General features: G+C 35.3%; 6 protein-coding genes across 13 annotated transcripts; 3 read left to right on the top strand and 3 right to left on the bottom strand.

The window, feature by feature from the left end:
- Positions 1-92: 92 nt before the first annotated feature.
- LOC138938844 (transmembrane protein 184C) lies at positions 93-3,352 on the bottom strand. Of its 2 annotated transcripts, XM_070306175.1 has the most exons (8): positions 3,110-3,352; positions 2,588-2,701; positions 2,399-2,521; positions 2,233-2,269; positions 1,868-2,145; positions 1,581-1,787; positions 1,292-1,507; positions 93-1,099 (listed from the first exon to the last, which is right to left on the bottom strand). In XM_070306175.1, exons 2-8 carry the CDS (start codon positions 2,641-2,643, stop codon positions 799-801), a joined length of 1,218 nt encoding a protein of 405 aa, XP_070162276.1. In that variant the 5' UTR covers positions 2,644-2,701; positions 3,110-3,352; the 3' UTR covers positions 93-798. The 2 variants fall into 2 exon arrangements, with proteins under 2 accessions (XP_070162276.1, XP_070162275.1); XM_070306174.1 differs by having other exon boundaries at positions 94-1,099; positions 2,399-2,701; positions 3,110-3,350.
- A 208-nt stretch (positions 3,353-3,560) lies between these two features.
- LOC138938842 (zinc finger protein 271) lies at positions 3,561-8,035 on the top strand. Of its 4 annotated transcripts, XR_011447764.1 has the most exons (9): positions 3,561-3,718; positions 4,229-4,554; positions 4,610-5,155; positions 5,272-5,428; positions 5,518-5,745; positions 5,823-5,965; positions 6,043-6,701; positions 6,789-6,890; positions 7,017-8,033. XR_011447764.1 is itself a non-coding variant. In XM_070306171.1 (8 exons), exons 2-8 carry the CDS (start codon positions 4,309-4,311, stop codon positions 6,811-6,813), a joined length of 2,004 nt encoding a protein of 667 aa, XP_070162272.1. In that variant the 5' UTR covers positions 3,561-3,824; positions 4,229-4,308; the 3' UTR covers positions 6,814-8,035. The 4 variants fall into 4 exon arrangements, 3 of the variants coding, with proteins under 3 accessions (XP_070162272.1, XP_070162271.1, XP_070162273.1); XM_070306171.1 differs by having other exon boundaries at positions 3,561-3,824; positions 6,789-8,035; XM_070306170.1 differs by having other exon boundaries at positions 6,789-8,034.
- Positions 7,333-11,075, bottom strand: LOC138938841 (BBSome complex member BBS7). The gene is made up of 13 exons (XM_070306169.1): positions 10,704-11,075; positions 10,094-10,292; positions 9,856-10,024; positions 9,681-9,757; positions 9,351-9,603; positions 9,019-9,284; positions 8,732-8,921; positions 8,544-8,624; positions 8,331-8,474; positions 8,133-8,254; positions 7,964-8,073; positions 7,608-7,887; positions 7,333-7,539 (listed from the first exon to the last, which is right to left on the bottom strand). Exons 1-13 carry the CDS (start codon positions 10,846-10,848, stop codon positions 7,410-7,412), a joined length of 2,166 nt encoding a protein of 721 aa, XP_070162270.1. The 5' UTR covers positions 10,849-11,075; the 3' UTR covers positions 7,333-7,409.
- A 302-nt stretch (positions 11,076-11,377) lies between these two features.
- Positions 11,378-12,490, top strand: Apc10 (anaphase-promoting complex subunit 10). 2 transcript variants are annotated; one of them, XM_070306181.1, is made up of 3 exons: positions 11,378-11,668; positions 11,765-12,017; positions 12,103-12,490. In XM_070306181.1, exons 1-3 carry the CDS (start codon positions 11,638-11,640, stop codon positions 12,392-12,394), a joined length of 576 nt encoding a protein of 191 aa, XP_070162282.1. In that variant the 5' UTR covers positions 11,378-11,637; the 3' UTR covers positions 12,395-12,490. The 2 variants fall into 2 exon arrangements, with proteins under 2 accessions (XP_070162282.1, XP_070162283.1); XM_070306182.1 differs by having other exon boundaries at positions 11,384-11,662; positions 12,103-12,488.
- A 311-nt stretch (positions 12,491-12,801) lies between these two features.
- On the top strand, positions 12,802-20,808 carry LOC138938839 (uncharacterized). Of its 3 annotated transcripts, none has more exons than XM_070306167.1 (16): positions 12,802-12,951; positions 13,036-13,167; positions 15,013-15,173; positions 15,274-16,233; positions 16,362-16,776; positions 16,929-17,377; positions 17,470-17,612; positions 17,687-17,934; positions 17,998-18,246; positions 18,321-18,503; positions 18,582-18,739; positions 18,817-19,066; positions 19,152-19,395; positions 19,465-19,835; positions 19,914-20,219; positions 20,298-20,808. In XM_070306167.1, exons 1-16 carry the CDS (start codon positions 12,816-12,818, stop codon positions 20,654-20,656), a joined length of 4,764 nt encoding a protein of 1,587 aa, XP_070162268.1. In that variant the 5' UTR covers positions 12,802-12,815; the 3' UTR covers positions 20,657-20,808. The 3 variants fall into 3 exon arrangements, with proteins under 3 accessions (XP_070162268.1, XP_070162269.1, XP_070162267.1); XM_070306168.1 differs by having other exon boundaries at positions 12,802-13,167; positions 19,914-20,115; positions 20,193-20,219; positions 20,298-20,405; XM_070306166.1 differs by having other exon boundaries at positions 12,802-13,167.
- Positions 13,163-14,548, bottom strand: LOC138938849 (RWD domain-containing protein 2A). The gene is made up of 3 exons (XM_070306179.1): positions 14,164-14,548; positions 13,600-14,052; positions 13,163-13,528 (listed from the first exon to the last, which is right to left on the bottom strand). The coding sequence occupies exons 1-3, from the start codon at positions 14,356-14,358 to the stop codon at positions 13,295-13,297; spliced, it is 882 nt and encodes a 293-aa protein (XP_070162280.1). The 5' UTR covers positions 14,359-14,548; the 3' UTR covers positions 13,163-13,294.
- Positions 20,809-20,912: the final 104 nt, after the last annotated feature.

Here is a 20,912-nt window from a genome sequence, read left to right as displayed (position 1 = left end):
ATATTTATATGTATATATACATACTCGTATGTGTACATACATATAAAGCGAGAAAGGATAGGAGATTCTGAGCGTCTAATATCCAAATATGGTTCGTTCCTGTAATTTCTGTTCCATATATCGAGAAAAAAATAACATCATTTGTATTGAATGTGTAATAAAATTTGATGCGTTGGTCGTTCGAGGTATGTACAAATATTCTAGAGATACAGTACTTCTCTATGTATATATATATATATATATAAATGTATGTACATTATTTGGTAGTACATCATTGGTAACATATACGTACGAGTGACTTTCGCAAAATGAGGACGTAGTGAGCAATTTATGCTCTTCACACACAAAATTCACTATTCATTGTATCAAATTTCTTCGTAACTATTAAAGTTGTAAACATTAAATAGAATGCTCTGAAATCACTAGATGTTCTTTTCGCCACAAATTTTTCAGATCGACTCAAAATTATAAACAATAAAATTATTTTTATATTTTTTACATAATTTTTGATAAAATTTAAGAAAATATTGTCTCAATGTTTTTACTAAGAAAAAATTGTTCCCGCATTAATCATGAAAAGGACGTCTCATGATATCGGAACATTGCCCAATGCGATATGTGATGTGATAATAAATGACTTGATGATTTGTACAATAGCGTTGGAAAGAATGCTGTTGCAAAACTATGTATTTTTTTCGGCTTAAAAAATAATACTAAAATATCCCGTCAAAATATGCCGGTTTCATAACGCACCGCAATTGAGTACCATTTTCGTGCGGATGGATTCAGATAGATCGGTTACGTATTAATGGTATTACTATTATCCTGCACGTCCGGGGTCGCCTCTTCTGATTCTACGATGGATGGATTATTATTCAGTCCAGCCTCGGCCGTGTTGTAACCCGAAAAAGAGCAGGTAGGCGCACTTCTGGCCTGGCTTATCACCGTGGCCTCGGGTAAGAGCGACGTACGCTCCGTCGCGCTTCCCCAAGCCTGTTGATATGCACCGCGTCCACGTATCCTGCGGCTTAAGGACGAGCCGACGACGCCCAAATGTTCCTTTATGTCATTATGCACATCAGAAACATCCCACATTGCTCTGAAAATGTATAAAATGTACATATATGTTAATTACACAGTGAAAATATGATTAAATATTAATATCAATATCATAACATATATATTGAATTATATATGTAATTTATTAAATTAGAAGATATATATGAAGGAGTTTATTTAGAGATGTGTGTTTTAATTTGTTTCAAAATATTTTCATAAACCTCTTATATACCTAAATGCGTCCCACCATGCTTGACCCTGCGCTAAATTGACAAATGGTTTGTAGGAGAAGCTGTAATGATGCGCTACTGCGGCTAAAAACATCTCTATACAAATTAGAAAATCCTGCAACTTGGACGATATATTTCTGATGTCATCTGTATTGTTTGTATCAAAAATACTTGATATAACATCGAAGTATACCAACAGAGCTATTAATACTCCTTGACTGAAAACCGAGAACGTATTATTTTTAATTCAAATTTGAGTAAAACATAGACACATTATGATAATAAACTTACAAAAACGAGAAAAATACTACAGCTTTGATACACAGAAATTTTCCAATTGGCTTCATTGGCTTCAAGGCTTCCACATTGGCACGATAAAAGAGTACCAAACAGTACATGGCAACAAATTGTGACAGATTGTTTAAAGCAATCATATATGGAAAAGCGACGTCTCCTCTAAATTCACCCTCTCCATACACTCCGTTCAATTCGCAGATGCTGCAAAGATAGCAGCACAGAATAAGCAAATGCATTCAAATATATTGCAACATAAAATAAAATAAAAATATTCCTCTTACAATGATACTAAAGTTGATATAGGCCTAACAGCTGTATATTGTAAAATTCCATGCTTGCACATATGTACAAACTCTCTGCCCATTTCCCAGTTGGGAAGACAGCAAAGAGGAAACATATGGTACACTTGAGGAGAGATCTCCAGTCTATGTTCCAATTGGTGGTCAGAGTTCAAATAGGCCAATAGGTACATCATGAAATTATATATCACATAAGCTTCATAGCATTCTCTTAAGCTATCCACGTATATACTGCCTGCAGGATACACCAAACCTAACCACTGTAGACAGGAAACATTCATTAAACAACTAAATAAATATTTATATATTTTTCGCGATATACATAAGACTTGTAACTTTTTTCTTACAGCATTCACTGCGTAGATGGGTACCATCCATAATATCCTGAAAAATAATATAAAATATAAAATCAGTATTTATATATATTTGATGCTATATAATAACACAGAGAAAACAAAATTAATTAATTAGATTAAATCTATACACATATTTTCTTGGCAACAAAAGACTCACCTTATTATATATTTCTGTAATCTAGGTTGCGTGTAATAGATCATGTGCTGGACAATCTCATAGAAGGCGATGGGTAATGCTAGCAAGACAAAAGCACCACCCACCAGTGCACCCTGATCCTCCCTGAAATTAGTTTTGATGGAATTGACTAGCAGGATTGGTACGAGTACAACAATGAGCAGCGCGTACAAACAGGTCAATACGGGCAATATCCATAATCTCCAACGTCGACAGATCGAAGCCATCACTTCGTTCAGATACTTTGGACACTGTCACATCATAATTTGGTGCCGGAGTACGGTTCTGAAAAAATACAAATCATTAGATGACCCTAGGTTTTATCTTATTACTTATATATAACTTTAACGGTGCAATTGAGACACTCAAAGATTCGTGGGTACGATTGAAATTGTATTGCAGAGTTTATAGCACTTTCTATTATTCACTCAATAAACCTTCCTGATGTTTACTTGTCGTAAATACATATACGTTCGTCTGATAATTCTCTTAGCAACTTTCATTGAAAAACAATATTAAGCAAATAGAGGTCAATGCGTGTAAAAAAAAAGAAAACAAAAATGCAATAAACGAATGTCATCCGGCGGAGTGAATGAATCAGCTGAGAGTGACAGATAGATAGGTAGATGCGAACTTCCTGTCTTCTAACCCCTTGCACTTCGATATTACAATATATGCATTTGAATTATTTACTGTTTCGCCGCTATCGACGAATCAATTCCCGATTACGGGATGTCGCGAAAGTTTCGTCACCGGACGAAATCTTTCGCCGGTTCGATCGTGGCTGCGTCGCGCCAGCAAATTTCACGCATACGTTCTCTTTACCGCGCGAATATACTAATTTGACATTTCGTGATATTTCGCACGGCCATCGGAAACCGGAAGATTGCCTCGTCCGGAAAAGACGATGACGATCAGGATCGCCAAGACGCGAACGAAAAATATTTCGTCGGAGTGAAATCTTTGTACGCACGTACAACGACAAGGAAGGCTCGTCAGATGAAAGACGAAGGGCGAAGAGAGAGGAGAATCGAGCTGTTCTAACGAACGGGAAGAATATCGTAGAGGATCGCGTCGGTCGATCGGCGCGATCTAGGGTTTTTCGCTCTTAGCGTGAACGCCGGTGCGTCACTGCGCGGGCGGCGCGGGTGGGGTACATCCGGTCTAATGGCGTCAAGAGCCAAGCACTGTTGTCACATTTTGTCCTACAGTGTTTCAATATTTCGCTTTGTTTATGTCACACGAATTTCACGGGGCGACGACGAGGAGTCTGGTCGGGCACGCGAATTATCCTAAACGAAGGTGAGAACGAGAGAATTTTTGCGCGCACGACGCATATCAAGACACGGCTGTGATTTTCCGACTGGTCCGGGTGCAGTGACCTTGGTCTCGCTGTCAGAGACCTAAAGTATGCACCAAATACCCGCCAAATTTAAACCTCGAGCAGCGTCCCTCATTAGATGTCTGTTTTATTTAAATTAAATCTCTTGCATTTCTCTCTCATCGAAAGGACACAATCGTTTCATTTGGAACAAAAAGAACAGATGTTATTTCATTGGTCGTAAAGCTCAATATTAATAAGAATGTTCAAAATGTTAATGAGAAGTTTTTATCGTTTGATCTTATAACATTATTTCATTATATAATATCAGTATCAAGTTTTTTTGTATTTCTATTGTTAAAGAGTAATATACTTTAAAGAGTATCTCTGCACTATTTTCAAAGTTATATTGAAAATGGATTCTACTTTTTGACAGCTAATAAAATATTTTGATAAATATGTGAAATACTGTTAATAAATTATGTTTCAAGGTACAAAGAACTGGCTTCTATAGATTGGTAGAAGATTTTGTATAAGACGATTATTACTTGTACTTGGAATATTCCCAATTATGGAAGTCACAACAGAGGAAGCACAAGCCGTGCTTTTGGAGGGAATGGAAGGTGCACAGTACATCACTATTCAAAGGGCTGATGGAGAATCTTTAAGCAAAGGAGTACCATTGTTATCTCTGAACGGTGAATTAATCTCAGAGGGTATGGTCGTGGATATGATCAATGCTGGAGTTGGCACAGATTATGGCACAGCTACACAATATTACGAGGCAGACGACTTGTTGTCGCATGAATTGACAGAGGTTGTAATATGCTACTTAGCGCTTGTACAGTTGTACATTTATATCTTGCATATAGAATGTGAATTATGTGATGCAGGAGGATCGTAGACTTGCTGCAGCTTTGGTTGCGGTACAGTTTCATCAGCACCAGAAGCAGCAGCAACTCCATATCCAGTCTCAACACGAGGATCCGACTCTACCGGATGTCTCTCAACTGGAAACTCTAGCGCCCGTGAATTCGTATTCGATTCAAACTGTGCCGGAACCGAATACCACTCCTCCTGTGTATCCATCTTTGCAACCTTTTAAAAGAATCACGCAAAACGTAAAGCAGGAGTTCATCAATGTTAAGAGCGAATATGATGTTGAGGTTTCTACAGAGAGCAGTGAAGATGCTACGTCTGCGTCCGGACCTAAGAGAACTTTACCGCACAAGAAGAGGATACCTCGTAAGCTGAAACAGCAACAGACCAAAAAGAACGCGGCACGTAAAGACAATAGCAAATCGGGTCAAGAAAATACGGCAGTTGAATTAGCTAGTGAAATCCAGACTAATGTCTTCAAGTGCGAATTGTGTAGTTCTAAGTTTAACAGTCAACTGAAGTTCTTTGAGCACTTAAAGGTATATTCCATTCACGTTATATGTAAAATTTATACATATCTTTATAACAAAATATCAATCACATACATGTAACTTTACAAAAAAAAAAAAAAAAACACAGATTGAATAATTTATAGGTGCATTATGAACCAGTAAAACAAGAGACACGAATAGCTCAAGCGACAAATACTAACATCACGATATCAGTGCCAGAAACAGTACACAGTCTAGAAAATACAGTAATCGAAGAATTCAGCGAACCCGAAGACCTTATGGAAGGTATTCGAGGTGTAGGTGAGGGAGAATGCTTTCAATGTTAATGTTTTTAAAATTTTGCTATATGGAAACTGCTTATAAAAATGGTTTTTCTTTTTTACTCACAGTGGAAGAGACTGGTGCGCATATTGATGATGATACGGATTCTCCGCTACCCATTGCAAACAACGAATCGTCATTATGGACCATTACCGATGCCACAGAGGTACAACAGAGGGACCAACAACAGATAAAATCACCGACCGTTAGCGAGAATAAAAATTCCGATGAGAAGGGGAAGACTGACATTCCACAGACTGCTAAGAAAAAGAAATCACCGAAAACGCGAAAGTCAAGTTTGTATTAATTTTCTTCAAAAGTCTTTCGGTATGCTGAAAGAAATGGAAAGATATAAAATTGTATTTTCTCATAGGTGATGATTTGACGTGTCGTGAGTGCAATCGTTCATTCCATCATAAGAATAGCTTAGTCTATCATATGCGATCTCATAGCGGAGACCGACCGCATCAATGCGAGATTTGTAGCAAACGTTTTTTTGCCGCTAGCGCGTTAAAGGTAAACACTGATATTGCTAGCGAAGCGTTGCATAATATCGTATAATAATAATATAATTTTTTTATCAACAAACACAGGTACATATGAGACTTCATAGCGGCGACAAACCGTACAAATGTGAGGTGTGCGGGCGACATTTTCGACAATGGGGCGATTTGAAGTATCACTCGACGAGCATTCATTCAGAGCAGAAACAATATCAGTGCGAATATTGCGCCAAAGAATTTGCGCGGAAGTACTCACTAATCGTGCATAGGCGTATTCACACCGGAGAGAAGAATTATCGCTGCGAGTATTGCAGCAAAACGTTCCGGGCGAGTAGTTACTTACAAAATCATCGTCGTATACATACCGGTGAGAAGCCACATCCATGCACAGTATGCGGGAAACCCTTTAGAGTTCGAAGCGACATGAAAAGACACATGCATACGCACTCTCGAACGAAGACGAATGACAAACAGCAGTCGCTGAACAGGATTCTAACGGGGAAGAACGTGGAAGGCATGGAAGGCGATAAAGTACAGGCAAAAACGATTCAGGATCTCGTGAGAGATCTAAAATTGGAAGTCGAAGCGACGGGCAACGTAGTGGAGATCGTTCCACCAGACGATAATCCGGAGAGCATTTTACCGCACACTGGCGGACAAAACTTGGAGTACACTATAACGTCGACGGCGGATACTATAACCGCGGACAGAGATCCCCTGGAAGCCGTTACGCGAACGACTGATAACATGTAAGTAGAATAAATATATCTCTAAATTGCCTCAATCGATTTCTTAAATAGATAAAAAACATTTAATTTTTTTCTGTGTTTTTGCAGGCAATATTTTTTTGGACCGATATAATGTTGGACTGTTTCACGAGAAGAAAATATATGCTGTATAACAAGTTGGATTATTCGTGGAATATTGGCGCTCAACCGGTTTGTAAAAAATTACATTTTTATCGCGGGCTTTTTAGCAGATTGTCCGGAAATATATTTAGAATAATTGTAATTTTCCAGTTTATAATAAAAATTCTATTATGCATAACTTTATAAATCTTTTAGACTTCAAAGATTTTTACTTCCGGACAATCTAAATCTGTAAATCTAATGACTGACAAATGAATTGCATTAACGCACTGCCTATAAATAATGCATAACATATGTTTCAATATTTCTCGGAGAGAGTAAATAATTTATGTAAAAGTATATAGGCCGTTATCATTTCACATAAATGAAAATCGAAAAAAAAACAAGATCCATAAAAAATATGATACACACATACATACACACATACATATGTTGTAATCAACACTAATCACACGATTGTGTACATTTTTAAATTTAGACAATTTAGCGGTTTATATATTGTGAATCATCGTTAAAAAAAATATATTTTTTACTTGAATATGTTTATAGAAATACATTGGTCCATTTCTTTTGCGATTTTTGATACGTTTAAATAGCCGCAGGTATTAGTGTTGATACGGTTGTATCGGCTTTACCGGTGAAAATTTGTAAGATAGTGGCTAAGTCCCTGGATTCAAGAGCATTTTGAAGCTTCGCCATGGCCTCCTTGCCACTGATTCTGTTTTATATGAATAATATTATTAGAATTAGGAAATAATACTTTCGTAAAAAGTCATTTATCGTCACCTTCGAGATCGCTTCGCTCGTTCCCAGTCTACGTATAAGTCGGTGATGATCGCATGCAATCTGTTCAGAATCTCGGTATCTTTCATCATAAGCGATCTGATCTCTGTTTCCTTCTCTAGCAATTCTTGATATTCGGAGCATAAGTTTTCCTTTGGATTGGATTTGAGCTCCCATTCCTCGAGAGCGTCCAGAATTTTTATTTTCTGTATTAAATCGTGGGCTGCATTCAGTCGAGGGAGAATCAATTCCAGGACTCTAGATATACTTTCTTCTGCTACTTCTGCAAGAAAATTCATATTTAATTTACTTACTTTACAATTTCGAATAATATATAATATATAATAATCAGTAATTACCGCAAAACACGTCTAGCTTTATCTTTCGTTTCGTCGCTTCCTTCGTCAATATGTCTCTGAGAATTATGATACTGGATATATTCTCGCCGAGAAAAAGCGCGCTTCCTTTCCTGCAATTTATGGAAAAATTGAAGACAAATGTAAATTTAATTTTACATTATAAACTTACTTATATTTGCATTTGAGGACCGTCCCAATGAAGGATGAGATATATACTAAAACAGCTTCACCCTCGTGAATGTGAGGCCTTTCAGGCACATCCGTTAATATCAGAGAAAGCCATGCATGCATCTGGAAAAAAAAATCTAAGGAGAATGTGGAAAAAGCTGTTTTCTTGCAACAAGAGCAATAGAATGAAAGATCACACCTCGGCAATCGTGAAATTGCCGTTTAATTTCAATTCATTAAACGGACCACTGGACTGTGCAGTGTTATCATCCTCGTGTTGTCTGACGTGTAAAGACAAGGCGTAAATAGGAATCAAGATTTTACGGCAACGCTTTGGCTGTACCTGAAAATTATCACAGATATTAATAATATAAACAGATTTAAGATTCGGAAAACAATGTGAAAAATATACCTGGGATGTTACATAAACCTGCAAGGTACCTGGTTGACCCTCAATTGACCTCAATCGCATTTCCAAACGATTTGTATTAATCTGTCGATAAATTATTTTTCGTAAAAATTGATTGTGTAAAAAAATATTAAATTTTTAAAATTTTATAATTCCGAAATAAATTGCAATGAAATATACGATATATTTACTTGGCATCGATAAGTAGCAAGAACAAAATTGCCCTCTCTAGGATCGCAAGCGGACAGACTGACCACTGCGCTATTGTTCTCCGTCTCTAACAGATCAATAGGTGTATCTGATTGTATGAGAATATTGTCGATCGATGCGTCCAGCTCTACAGAAAGGGAATACGATGCATCTTCCTTGTGCAGAATCATTCTACGAATCAATTTTAATTCTAATTTTAATCTCAATTAATCAATTTTATATTCCAATAGTAAAGAGAAAAACATAATTTGGCAACAATAAGTTTTACTTATGATTCAGTGCCAATATCAAGGGAGCTAGAGGATCAGGCATGAAATTGGACGACTCTTTCTCTTCATTCAATTTTTCTTGCAGTTGTTGTATCTCTAATTTTAATCTGGCCAATCCAACATTGCTCTGTCCTGCTTCTAGCAAACCAGGCGGACTGGTAGTCAATCCAAATACTCGGCCTGAATAAGTCGTTACGAGAACCTCGGGATAATTGGCGATACCAATTATACCACCTACGACTGTACTAATACTTTCGCCGGCATTCTGTAATATATCACTACTAAATTAATCTGATTCAATTTGATGAAAACTTAGGTCACAATGACTTACGTAGTGATAGCGTAGAATGGACGTTACATCTTCATCGGGAAACGTGTACACTTCGACGACTCCGTCTTGTCGACCCACGAGAATGTCTATACCGTCCTGCAACTGGTGGGTATCCAACGAAGTGATTCCCGAGCCTGTCGAAGTCAATAACCAGGTGATTCGGAGAGTTTTATTACCTTGGAGAATCAGCAGTCCGATTCTACCATCCGCAGTGCCAACCAAGACGCGATTCTTCGAGTATATTTCTTCTTCCCTGAAAAACAGCGTGGTTAATCTGAAATAATCCATTTAAAATGTTGCATACGATATGAGCATCAATCAGACGATTACCTATATACCGATAGCACCGTAGGAGCACTCGGTAATCTCAGGACCGTTGGACTTCTTGTACCATGCAGAACGCGTACCTAAAAAGCAAAGAGAGAATGCATGTTGTATAATAATTTGTATAATTAATATTATCAAATTATTTTCCAGATGAATTTTTAATCTCGTTAAATATTACCGCACAGTCTGCACAAGCGAGGATAGCGTACACCACATTGCCGTCTCCGGGCAAGAGCACGACATCGTGCAAAGTTTCCCCGGCCAGATAAGAATCGACGTCCTTGCAGTCCTTGTATCTATGATAGAGATCGCGCGCGCCCGCCGCGAGATCAGGACCGAGAACGTATCTAGATAGAATAAATCCGCGATGACAATTAATGGGATATTATGAGGAAGTGAGAACAAAGTAAGCTTACAAAGCGGAAATTGGATCTATAAGGCTGGTATCGAACTCCAAGAACAGTTTGCCTTTTCTCGTGAATCCCTTCACAGAGCTGTCGTACGCAAGAAAAATCTTATCCCTCGACATACCTATCGTGCCACCAAGGACCATTTTACGGATTTTTGAACCAGGCAAAGATTTAAAAGACAATTGCAGCTCTCCCTTTTTCATGCCTACAACAAAGAATAAGTTTGTATTTTTTTGCGTACTCAAATATCTTTGAATATCCATTTTAATATTCTCAAGAAAAAATAGTTCATTATAATCTTATAATATTTTATTATAATTCTATATAAAATGTTGTATAATCTAATCGTGAATTTTTCATTTTTTCTAAAAAAACGCAAAAATTATTCCTCTAATTATTTTTTAATTTATTATTATTTTTTCTGTATAAATGGACAGAGAATATATAAAAAAAAGAGAACATATAATGAACTTCTTATATACGATTATATGTATATATATATGGATTATTTTTTCTCAAACTGATATATATTAATATCAAAATATTTTTTGCTGATTATTTACGAAATGTCTTTTTTTTAAATCAGTTTTTTAATAAAAGATGAAAATATAGATACCATAAATGTACAGTATGCCATCGTGATCCGCAACGGCGAATTTTTGCGGTTGCTTTGTTGCTTCATTAGGCGGAAATATGACAGTTGTGCCACGTGAGGTAACTCCTACCGTCGTGTAATCTATTCTCGACAGCGCCAACGTCATCGAGATTTGCTTATTTAATTAATCTTGAACTGGCCGTCGAACAGAATCAATCCGATCAGATTATCATTATTTTGTTAATCGGGGATTGAGAGAAATTAATAGTTTGATTCATCGATTTCACAGACTCTCCCAAAGCGTAAACGGTGATAAGAATGCAAAGACGGCGATAGAAATGTGCCGCCGCGACGATCGATTTAACCATAGCGACCTGTGGCACAACAAAAACTTGATTTTTGAAATCAAGAATCGCAATAAAAAAATTGAAACGTTCATTAAAATAAAATTGAAATGATGCCGAAAGATCTTTTTTCGATACTTTATGTTTAATATTCTGTGATGATAAATAATATTCAATAAATAAACAAAATAAAAAAATATACATATATAATTGATATACTAGGTGCCTATTAGGCTTGGTAACTTGTTTTCTCTTGTTTTTTATATTGTGTTATAAGAAAAATAACTCGAAGCGACGTAATAATCTGTATATATGTTTTTACTTTAAAACAATTGTTTTAGGTATATTTATAAGTTTATTTAAATTCAGGCTTTTCTATCTGTCGAAATTAAAATATCGTTCGAGAGTATCGAATTTCGCAGGAATCGAGAATCGAGGTGACGGTCTAGTTTTTAAAACATTCGTGTGTGTGTATTGAGAGAATTAGAAATTAAAACATATGTGATTTGTTGTTATTTTATATGTGTGATATTCTAATAATTAGGAGAAAAAGAATTGAGAATAAGAAGGTTACATTAGAACAGCTGACTTGAAGAATCCATAACCTAACTATGAGTAATAAGACTAATAACGCAGGTAAATGTACTGTTTCTTTAGTATATATATTGTAATTTAATTAAGCTTCTAAATGTGAGGGATGATATATTTTATGTGTATCAAAATCTTCCTTTCATTCAGGCGAGATAGATCCTGTACAGGAACAACTGACTGGTAGGGTACGGGAAGTTGGGAATTATGCGATCTGGAGTTTGTCGAGTTGCAAACCGGGATTCGGCGTGGATCAGCTTCGAGATGATATCACGGAAACTTATTGGCAATCGGATGGACAATTACCTCATTTAGTAAACATACAATTCAAAAGAAAGACGACCATTCGTGACATATGTATTTACACAGATTACAAGCTGGATGAGAGTTATACTCCCAACAGGTAGAGATATTTCCCACTATTTGTATATATAAATTATTAGCATTAGCTGTTATTAATGTAAATAATAACTTTTTCCAATTTCTAGGATAAGTATCAGAGCCGGAACCAATTTCAATGATCTCCAAGAAGTAGAAGTGATGGATTTAAATGAACCAAGTGGTTGGATAGTGATTCCCATTAAAAACATAAACGATCGCCCTATTAGGACATTCATGATTCAGATAGCAGTCATTAGCAATCATCAAAACGGCAGGGATACCCATATGAGGCAAATCAAAATCCACAGTCCTGCACAGGATATCCTCGGTCCACCGGCGCCTTATATCCCAGGACAGTTTCTGACTAATGAGTTTTTACGTTATGCCACAATTAGATAAGATTTATAAATGAGAAAGAACAAAATTTTATTATTTATTTGCCAAAATTCAGTTCAAGATTTCAAGTTTTTTCATTTTCAGTCATTTACAGTTTGTTATTTATATTACTTTATTGTATCTATCTATTAAGAATCATTATTATTAAATATATATATACATTTCATCTTTATTAGATTATAATATTGTAAATAAGAAAAATTCTGAGAAAAATTCTGCTTGTATATGTGTGTGTACACAGATTCATATTAGAATTCGGATATACATACTATAGATTGGAATTTGAAAGTGTACATATAAGTTACGTGCAGAAAAACTGTAAACACAATATATTGTTGGGTAGTAGCCAACTCATGATCAATCCGTTGTTATCGTCGTCAATCGTGATCAGTAGCTTGAGAGGCTTCACTGTGTATGTTCAAATATGTTACATAAGCTTTTTCTAATTATTACATTAATATGTATGATAAAGTGTGAACATTCTTCTCAATCTTACTCGATGGAAAATTTCTATGCAATACTTGATCAAACGACGGAATATTTTAAAAATCTCACCAATGGTAAAATATTAACATCGATCCTAGTATTTTCTTTTATTGTATATAAAAATTTTGGTCTTCATCTAAAACATTTGGCATTTTTAGCATATGAAGTATTAAATAGTGACAGTATCAATAATGCAATTAATAAATATATGAAAAATGCGACCAAAACAATCCTTCAAAGAAACAAGCGTCAAGAAAGAAGTCTTCAAGATGATTCACAATTCAATAAAGGTAAACAAGAAATTTTAATTCTACCTATACACGAAATTCTATGATATTAATAAAAAGAAACTGTACAAACTACATCTTTAATATTAATATTCTTATATATATAAGAATATATTTTTATGTAATTATATCAATCTGAGAATTTGTTGAACTTTCCTTCGATACCAAACAGTTCCTTGAATGCATGCTGGCAATTATGATCTGTTAGATATTTGAGAAGTTGACCCATGTCATTGTGACGTTCAGTGGTAGGAAAGGAGACCTCTTGAAAATCTGTAAACCTGCGCATATTGTCCACATCATTGCAATCTTCCTCTTTTTCCAATAATTTTATTAATATTCTGTGCCAGTTCATAGTTTTAATCTACAAATTATAACAATATAAGTTATTCCTATCAAATAATTAAGATATAAAAAAATCATTATTAATATTACTTTTTGCCAACAATAGTCGCAATCTTCTCGACTTCCCTCCATGCAAATGATTCCCGGTTTGCCAGCTAAGCAGAATCCCGTGATGGAATTCTCCTTTGCCAAATTCGCTACATCTCGTCGTTTAAATTTGCTGTATATGTGATGACTGTAAATCCAATATCTGGAGAAAGTTGCCACAGTCTGTGTCTTTTCCATGTCATTCTTAATTGTGTCGTTACATTTAATTGCTTGATTACATGCAGAAGCCTCGAGATAAGTTTCCGCATTATCCTGTAGCCACGATATCAATGTATAAATGCAAGGCTCTCCTGTTTCCTGGACTTTGACAATATTAGATAGCTCCTTATTCAGTAAGCACTGTTGTCTTCTATCTAAGCAAGAGCTTCTCACGTAGACATTAGGCTGCTCTTGTGGATAGTTGGTTGGCAGGTTAATTAGCAGCTCAATATTCCTCTACAACACGATGCAAGCAACATGTTAATAATATATATATTAATACTGTATAAACGAAGAAAAAATTTTTTTATTAGAGATGTTACATGTTATATATAAATATTATATTACACCGTTCAATGGGATCGCGATAACGTATTCCAACCATCGGGGTGGTTCTCGATCGGGGCGCTCGATGTATTCGTTGATGTCAGCCAAAACCCCATAATCCGCCACGACGAGCTCGTTCGGGTAAACGGATTGCAAAGCTTGTAGCTCGTTCACTTGTACCGTCAGATTTTCCGTCACATCTCCTAGATTGGACATGTTTTGAACGCCGACTCATACGATAGAATAATATATCCGTCCGTCTTACTGGATTTTTTATGATTTTTTTTATTCAGCTCGGTCGAACTGAGATGATAAATACTGGTACACTGATATCGTTCGGTTTATTTGTTTACGAGTACGGGAGTGCTTTCAACGATTACGTTGAGGTTATCAAAAGATCAGCTGATACGTCAGCTGATACTCGTCGATTCAAGTCATTGAAATAGAGAATGGTCATATTCCTTTTAAATAAATAAAAATAGATCATATATGAATGAAAATAGCTTTTCAATACTTCCAATTTTGCCAGTCTACATTGAAATATTTGTATTTTGATTTCATAATTATTTTTATATATTTGTTCTCATTATTATAATCTTATTTTTATATCCACGTAGTATATAATAATATAGTATATATAAATTATAAACAACTTGAATTAAAACAACTTGTATAAAAAAATAAATTAAAATAAATTAAACAAAAAAAAATATTTTTCAATGTTTTAAAATTTGAAAAATTTGATCAATTTTTTGTATTCTTAATATATATTATAGTTGTTTTAATTTAATATATAACATATAGACGATGAAATATAATTTTTACGAAGGTGCGTTGAATTAATCCATAATCGCTTGATTTTATTTACAGACGTGAATGTACTAGAAGGTTTCGAAGAGGCTTCATCCTTCAATCTACCAGACTTTCAGGACATAGCTTTCTTTTCCATACGAGATGAACATCAGCAATCGGTGATGATTTGGCTTGCAGCAGCCGTTCATTCCTCAAATATATCGCTTTATCAATTCGTTGTACGTTACAATATCTTATATAAAAGGACTTATTTAAAAACAAAAAGCTCCCCGTTTTCTGAAACTATTATTATTATTATTATTATTATTTTTTTTTTAGGATAATAAAGTGCAACTCGCGGGAACGTATCCGCTACCCGATGGAAAACGGATAATTGTAAGCAATTATAGCGCCGGTACGCTTATAGTCGTGCAAAAGGGCACCGATGGGATCGTCATTCTGCGTCTCGGTAAAAACAAGAACGGTGATTATGAATTACAATTCAAACAGGAATTCGAGATTCCCGGAGTGATGCACGCGGATATGTGGCTCGGGATGAATCAACTATACTTAGGAATCGCCTCGGAAACGAAGATATTCGTATATGTATGGCTCGGAGAGCATTTCGACAAAACCGATAGCTTGTTCTTCGGGGCAAGGAAATTATTACCCTTCCAGAACAAGAGCTTTATACATGTCGCGATTGTAGGATCTTTCACCAAGATATTCCGTTTTTCCGTGCGTTCCAATAAATTCATAGAGATGCAGAGATTGCGTTATGCTAGAGATGTCAGCTCGTTTTACTTCAAGGAAGGCCATTTTGAGGAGCACTTTCTGGTTTTGGCCGGTAACGATTCTACGATTTTGTACAAAGAAATGTACGGTCGTTTCGTGCCGTTTCAAAGAATCGCTTCGGCGACATATATTCATTCCCTGGCGATGGAAAACGCCATCGTTCTTCTCTTCGCGGAGGAAGACGCCATAGAAATTTATCAGTACAACGGATGGAGATTTCTCAAGACGCACACGAAACAGTTGTCCAACACTCGTCAAATTCATCAAATTCATTCGTATAATAATAATCAAGACGTATTGGTGGCACAAAATCAGGATGGAGAATGGAAGTTCCTGAGACCCGTTTGGGCCGCGAAGAAGACGTGGAAGTCTTTACAAAATGGAATAGCCGCTTGGTGCTCGGAGATGAAGCAAAAGTTGTCTCAAAGAATCTTGAAAAAAATTCCAGAGTCCAAGAATCTCGTCATCTCGAATGCACACATTGGTCGACTTCGTGTTCAAAACGTAAGAGATATTTGTGAGAGATATTCGCCTTTCAATTTTGTTATATTATTTCGAGTAGAAAGCATTTTTATTCTTCGTCCTAAACCAACATAATTAAAAAAAAAATTAGATTTATATATTGATTACAGCTGAACGATTATAATGCAGAGGAGTTGGTTCGCTTGACGCGACAATACAAGAATGCAATTGCCAAATTAAATGCGACAAATAGTCTCCTGGCGCAAGAAACAGAAAATACCGAAGAATCTAAGCGTGCAGTATTATATGGCAAAAAGATCACAGTCAAGTGCAAGACATCTTGCCGCATTCATCGCATTATTACGGATGACGAAGTTAAACCTGCTGCTAAATACATAAACTCGAAAATTGCCAATCAGACTCTAGAGTTTGCCAAAGTAAAAGTAAAGACAATAAATGATTGGAAATGTCCCGTCCCTAATTTTAATATAAATGATATATCTGTGAAAGAGTCTATCAACGGGATATTAATGCGGGACCTGCAAGAAGAAACGTTAAAAATTGTAGGAGATCAAAAAGTTTCAGGTAGTTTATTATATAATACATGTTAAGATTCTTTCTTCACACATTTAAATATTAAAAATTTTAAAATAGTTAAAATATTTAAAAAAAAACATTTATATATAAATATTAAAATATTTTTACACTATATCTTATTTTTGATGCATGAATTTTAGGTACACATATTTTTGCTAATTTGCACGCGATAAACGCTTCGATCCCATTGGACATCGCGACGAATAGAACTCGGCAAATAGTGCGGATGAAAAAGGCAACAGTAAAAGAGCTATATCTAACTGAGGACGAATTTTTCTTGCCATTGAATGGTACCACGACTGTAATGAATGGCTCGATAACCGCTGCAAAAGTGAGAGTCACGGGACTTGTCGAAATGAAAGGCGGGATAACAGGCAAAGGAATTGAAAAATTAGCGCCCTTGAAATATATTTCCGCACCTTTGACCTTGTACGGCGATCACTTTCTGCAAAACGTCACCTTCAGCAATCTTGTCAAGGCCAAAGATATCGTTCGAACTCGCGGATTGTCTCTGAAAGAGATCTTGAAGAATCGCGTATCGCTAAATTCTAATGTATCGGTGCACTTAATATTATCCAGCGATAAAACAGTAATTATTTGAAATTATTTTAAAATTTATATACGATGTATGCGACTATGTATCGTGAATTTATCTCGCATTTTTAATTTTTATCCTCATAGCAATGGAGCAACGTGACTTTGTGGGATTACGCGAATTGGGTGACAAAAAATTCTGTTGAGACTGTCGTGATTTCTGGTGCAAAGTTCACGAATAACAGTGTTGTTTTAACAAACGCTACCTATGCAAGGCTTCCGATTCCAAAGTGCGTCTTTCTCTCTCTCTCTCTCCCTTTGCTGTAAAAAAACATATATAATTGTAAAAATATATTTCTTTCAGACTGACGATTCCTTTATGTGCTACGGAAGTTGTCACTCCAGAAATTATAACTTCTTTGATAACGGTTAATGATTTGGTTGTAAAAAATTTAAATGTTTCGCATGTAATCGGAGCTGATAATTTGAACACGACCATCTTCAATCCAGTGTCAGCTTTGCGCAGCGTTGATTTTTCAAAAAAGCTATTTACAGGTCGCGTTTTCGTCAAGAATATTTTAGCGTCGGAAATTAAGGGAATGGATCTAAGAGGTAAATCAATCAAATTGGCAAAGAAATTTCGTGGCATTAAACTTAAATAATTACGTTATGTAGTCTTGAACATTCAAATGAACAAGTGGATGGATGTAAATCATTTCAAAGGACCAATAAGCATTACGAAGCTCGTCGTTGACAATCTTGAAACGCCAGCCTATCTCAATCTCTCTTTACCTACAAGAATAAATAATGTAATCGTAAAAGCAGATAGTAACATCGAAAAAATCAATAACATTAATATACAGTCTTTTATGGAGAACGTGCTGGAAGTGAACGACGTAATATCTTTGGAACACGTGTTATTCGGTAAGTCGTTCATATTTCTCTTTAATTCTAAATGATTAAGAATCTAATTCGTTTATTTTTTTTCTCTTGCACAGCCAATGGTTTTACATCAAATCACATATATGTCTCCCGTTCGACGTTAAATTTCTCCCATTTAGATGCGCAATTTAATCTCCATTCAAAACAAATCTCTACAACATTGAAAACAGCTGGAATAAACGTGCCTCAGACTTTCGGTTATGTCGCAAGCGATATACCATCGACATTTGTTATACAAGGTACACTGAAATTCAATAGTTATATTTTATAGAGCGACAAAAAGATTTTAAATATGACATATATATATCTATTTTCAGGATCAGCCAAATTTTCAACAGAACCAGCTGTGCAAAATATACAAGATGTGAATCTCAAACAATTATCCGAGGACATATGGATGGCAAACGAGGATACCGTTCTCTCTGGCAACATGAATATTAAGAATATAACTTTAAAAGCAGATGTTATGATACACGTAAGGATGTCGCTAAAAAGGAAGATTTGTCGAGAAAAAAAATGTTCAAAAAAAAATTAATTATTCTTTTGTTTCAGCATCCTACAAATTCATTGAATGTAAAAATGTGGTCGGAGTTGTCGGGCAAATTATTGAGTAAAACGAAAGAACAGCATATTACTGTAGTTTCGACATTTAAAAATGTTGCAATGCCCACTATCATTGCGGCGAACAATGCAACTCTTGAATCTTCAGACATTAGCTTGAAGGATATGCTAACTAATTCTTTGATGAGAGATACGGCACAAACCGTGGATGCTGCATGGCACTTTGAAGAATTGGATATAAGTAAGACGGTTTGTGTGAATTAGAACGAACCAATATTATTTCTGATAAAAATTTAAAAAAAATTATTTTTGGTCAATGTATATAGACAATTTCAATTGGGATGGTAAGCTTAATGGAATCGATTTGAAGACCGACGTTGTTAGATATGACGCGAAACAGAATATTATCACCGGAAAGAAGACGATTTCAAGTTTGGCAACTGAAGATCTTTGGTTGCTAAATATAGATTTTTCGAACTTTGTTAGCACCGCTCTAACTCAACATTGTCAGAAGCTAATTACAATTAAAGGTCGAAAAATCTTTAATAACATCGTCTTGAACAATTTGAGGTAATCGACATTTGCTTAAGCGATATTATTATTAAACAACCGTTAAGAACTTAAACCTCTCCTTTTTAGTGTCAAAGGTACGATTATGGGTCGCAAGATCGAAGAAGCATTACTAAAATTCGGAAATCAGACATTGTTTGGAATCAAGAAGATACAAGGCCAGTTTAATGCACCTTCTATTATTATTGACGGCACCGTGAATGACATAAATCTGACGGAGTTGACAAATAATCAAATGAAGAAGCATAAAGCGGTGCAAACGATAGACAGCACATTCGATTTCAGGAATGATCTTGAAGTTTTTGGAAATGTTACAATCAGCGGACTCTACGAAAAGACAGATTTGACGAACATTAGTAATCAGAATGAAATAGACGTCGTCTTGGATAGAACGATGAAAGTTGTGGAATTGGTAGAGGATATAACAACTGCATTGCAAAGTGAGTTATTATTTCGATTACGTACTAATTTAAACACTAATAAATTTAACTCTGATAATTCAAATTATTTTTCTATAGATCGTGCAATTTATGTGAATAAATTTGAAGCGGTAGATGAGAACGTATTAGAGATCACTTCTAGCATTTTTAATAGCGAGAATGCGATAGATCTAAACAGCACTTGTCTTTGCGAGTCGGAAAATATTTCCTCGCTTTGCAATGATACGAAATTATTTGATATTCTCATCGGTACAAATTCTAGCACGTTTATAACGAAGAAGTTAGTGCCGATAAATAATGATGTGTTTGCAGTAGTAGTGTCATTGGATTTTATCGGGATTTATTCATATATTGCAGTAGAGGAACAACTTTATCGGGAAGCAGGTGAGTTTATAATAAAAGAACATTATTTACAGTCATGTTATGAATGAAGCAGATTATAAAATTATGAAACATTGACAGAATTATACGTGCCTGGTATACTTGAAGCATCTGTAGAATCGATCAATAATTCAATATGGATTATTTTGCGATTGTCTCAACAAACCTTGATATTGCGTTATCAAGTGTGGAAGGAGTTTGAGCGATATATTTTGCCAGGTTCAAATTCGTTTGTAGTCAGCAAGACACCGAACAATCAATATTTACTAATACGATCTGACGGTATGTGGAATCTCGAAGGAATTTCTCATCTTGAACATATTTTTAAAATGCCTCTAAATGGAAAAATAAAGACTTTCGTTCTCGGTGCTGATTATTACGTCGAAGCGACAACGGCAAACAACACGGCTGTTTTAAAAGCACGATACGTGGGTAATTAGAATGCGTAATTTCTTTAGTAATTCTTGCAAATGAGTTTAATTGCGAATTCAATAAACGCATATATATATTGTAAATATGTTTTACACTCGTATATTTATTATTCTTATTGTTGCAAATTGAAAACGAGAAAAATGTAAGAAGAAAATTTATATATGTGTACGTTAATTATATCTATGATAAATGTGATTATATCTATGATAAAACTTAACCTGAAAAAAATATATTGAATTGCAATGCATCTCAAATTATTTCTAG

Source organism: Polyergus mexicanus, unplaced genomic scaffold (genome assembly GCF_030449975.1).
Source record: "Polyergus mexicanus isolate NDT 795.1 unplaced genomic scaffold, iyPolMexi1.0 SCAF_13, whole genome shotgun sequence".
Lineage (NCBI taxonomy): Eukaryota > Metazoa > Arthropoda > Insecta > Hymenoptera > Formicidae > Polyergus > Polyergus mexicanus.
Note: the sequence above shows the minus strand (reverse complement) of the source record. Positions and strands in the feature narration are given on the sequence as shown.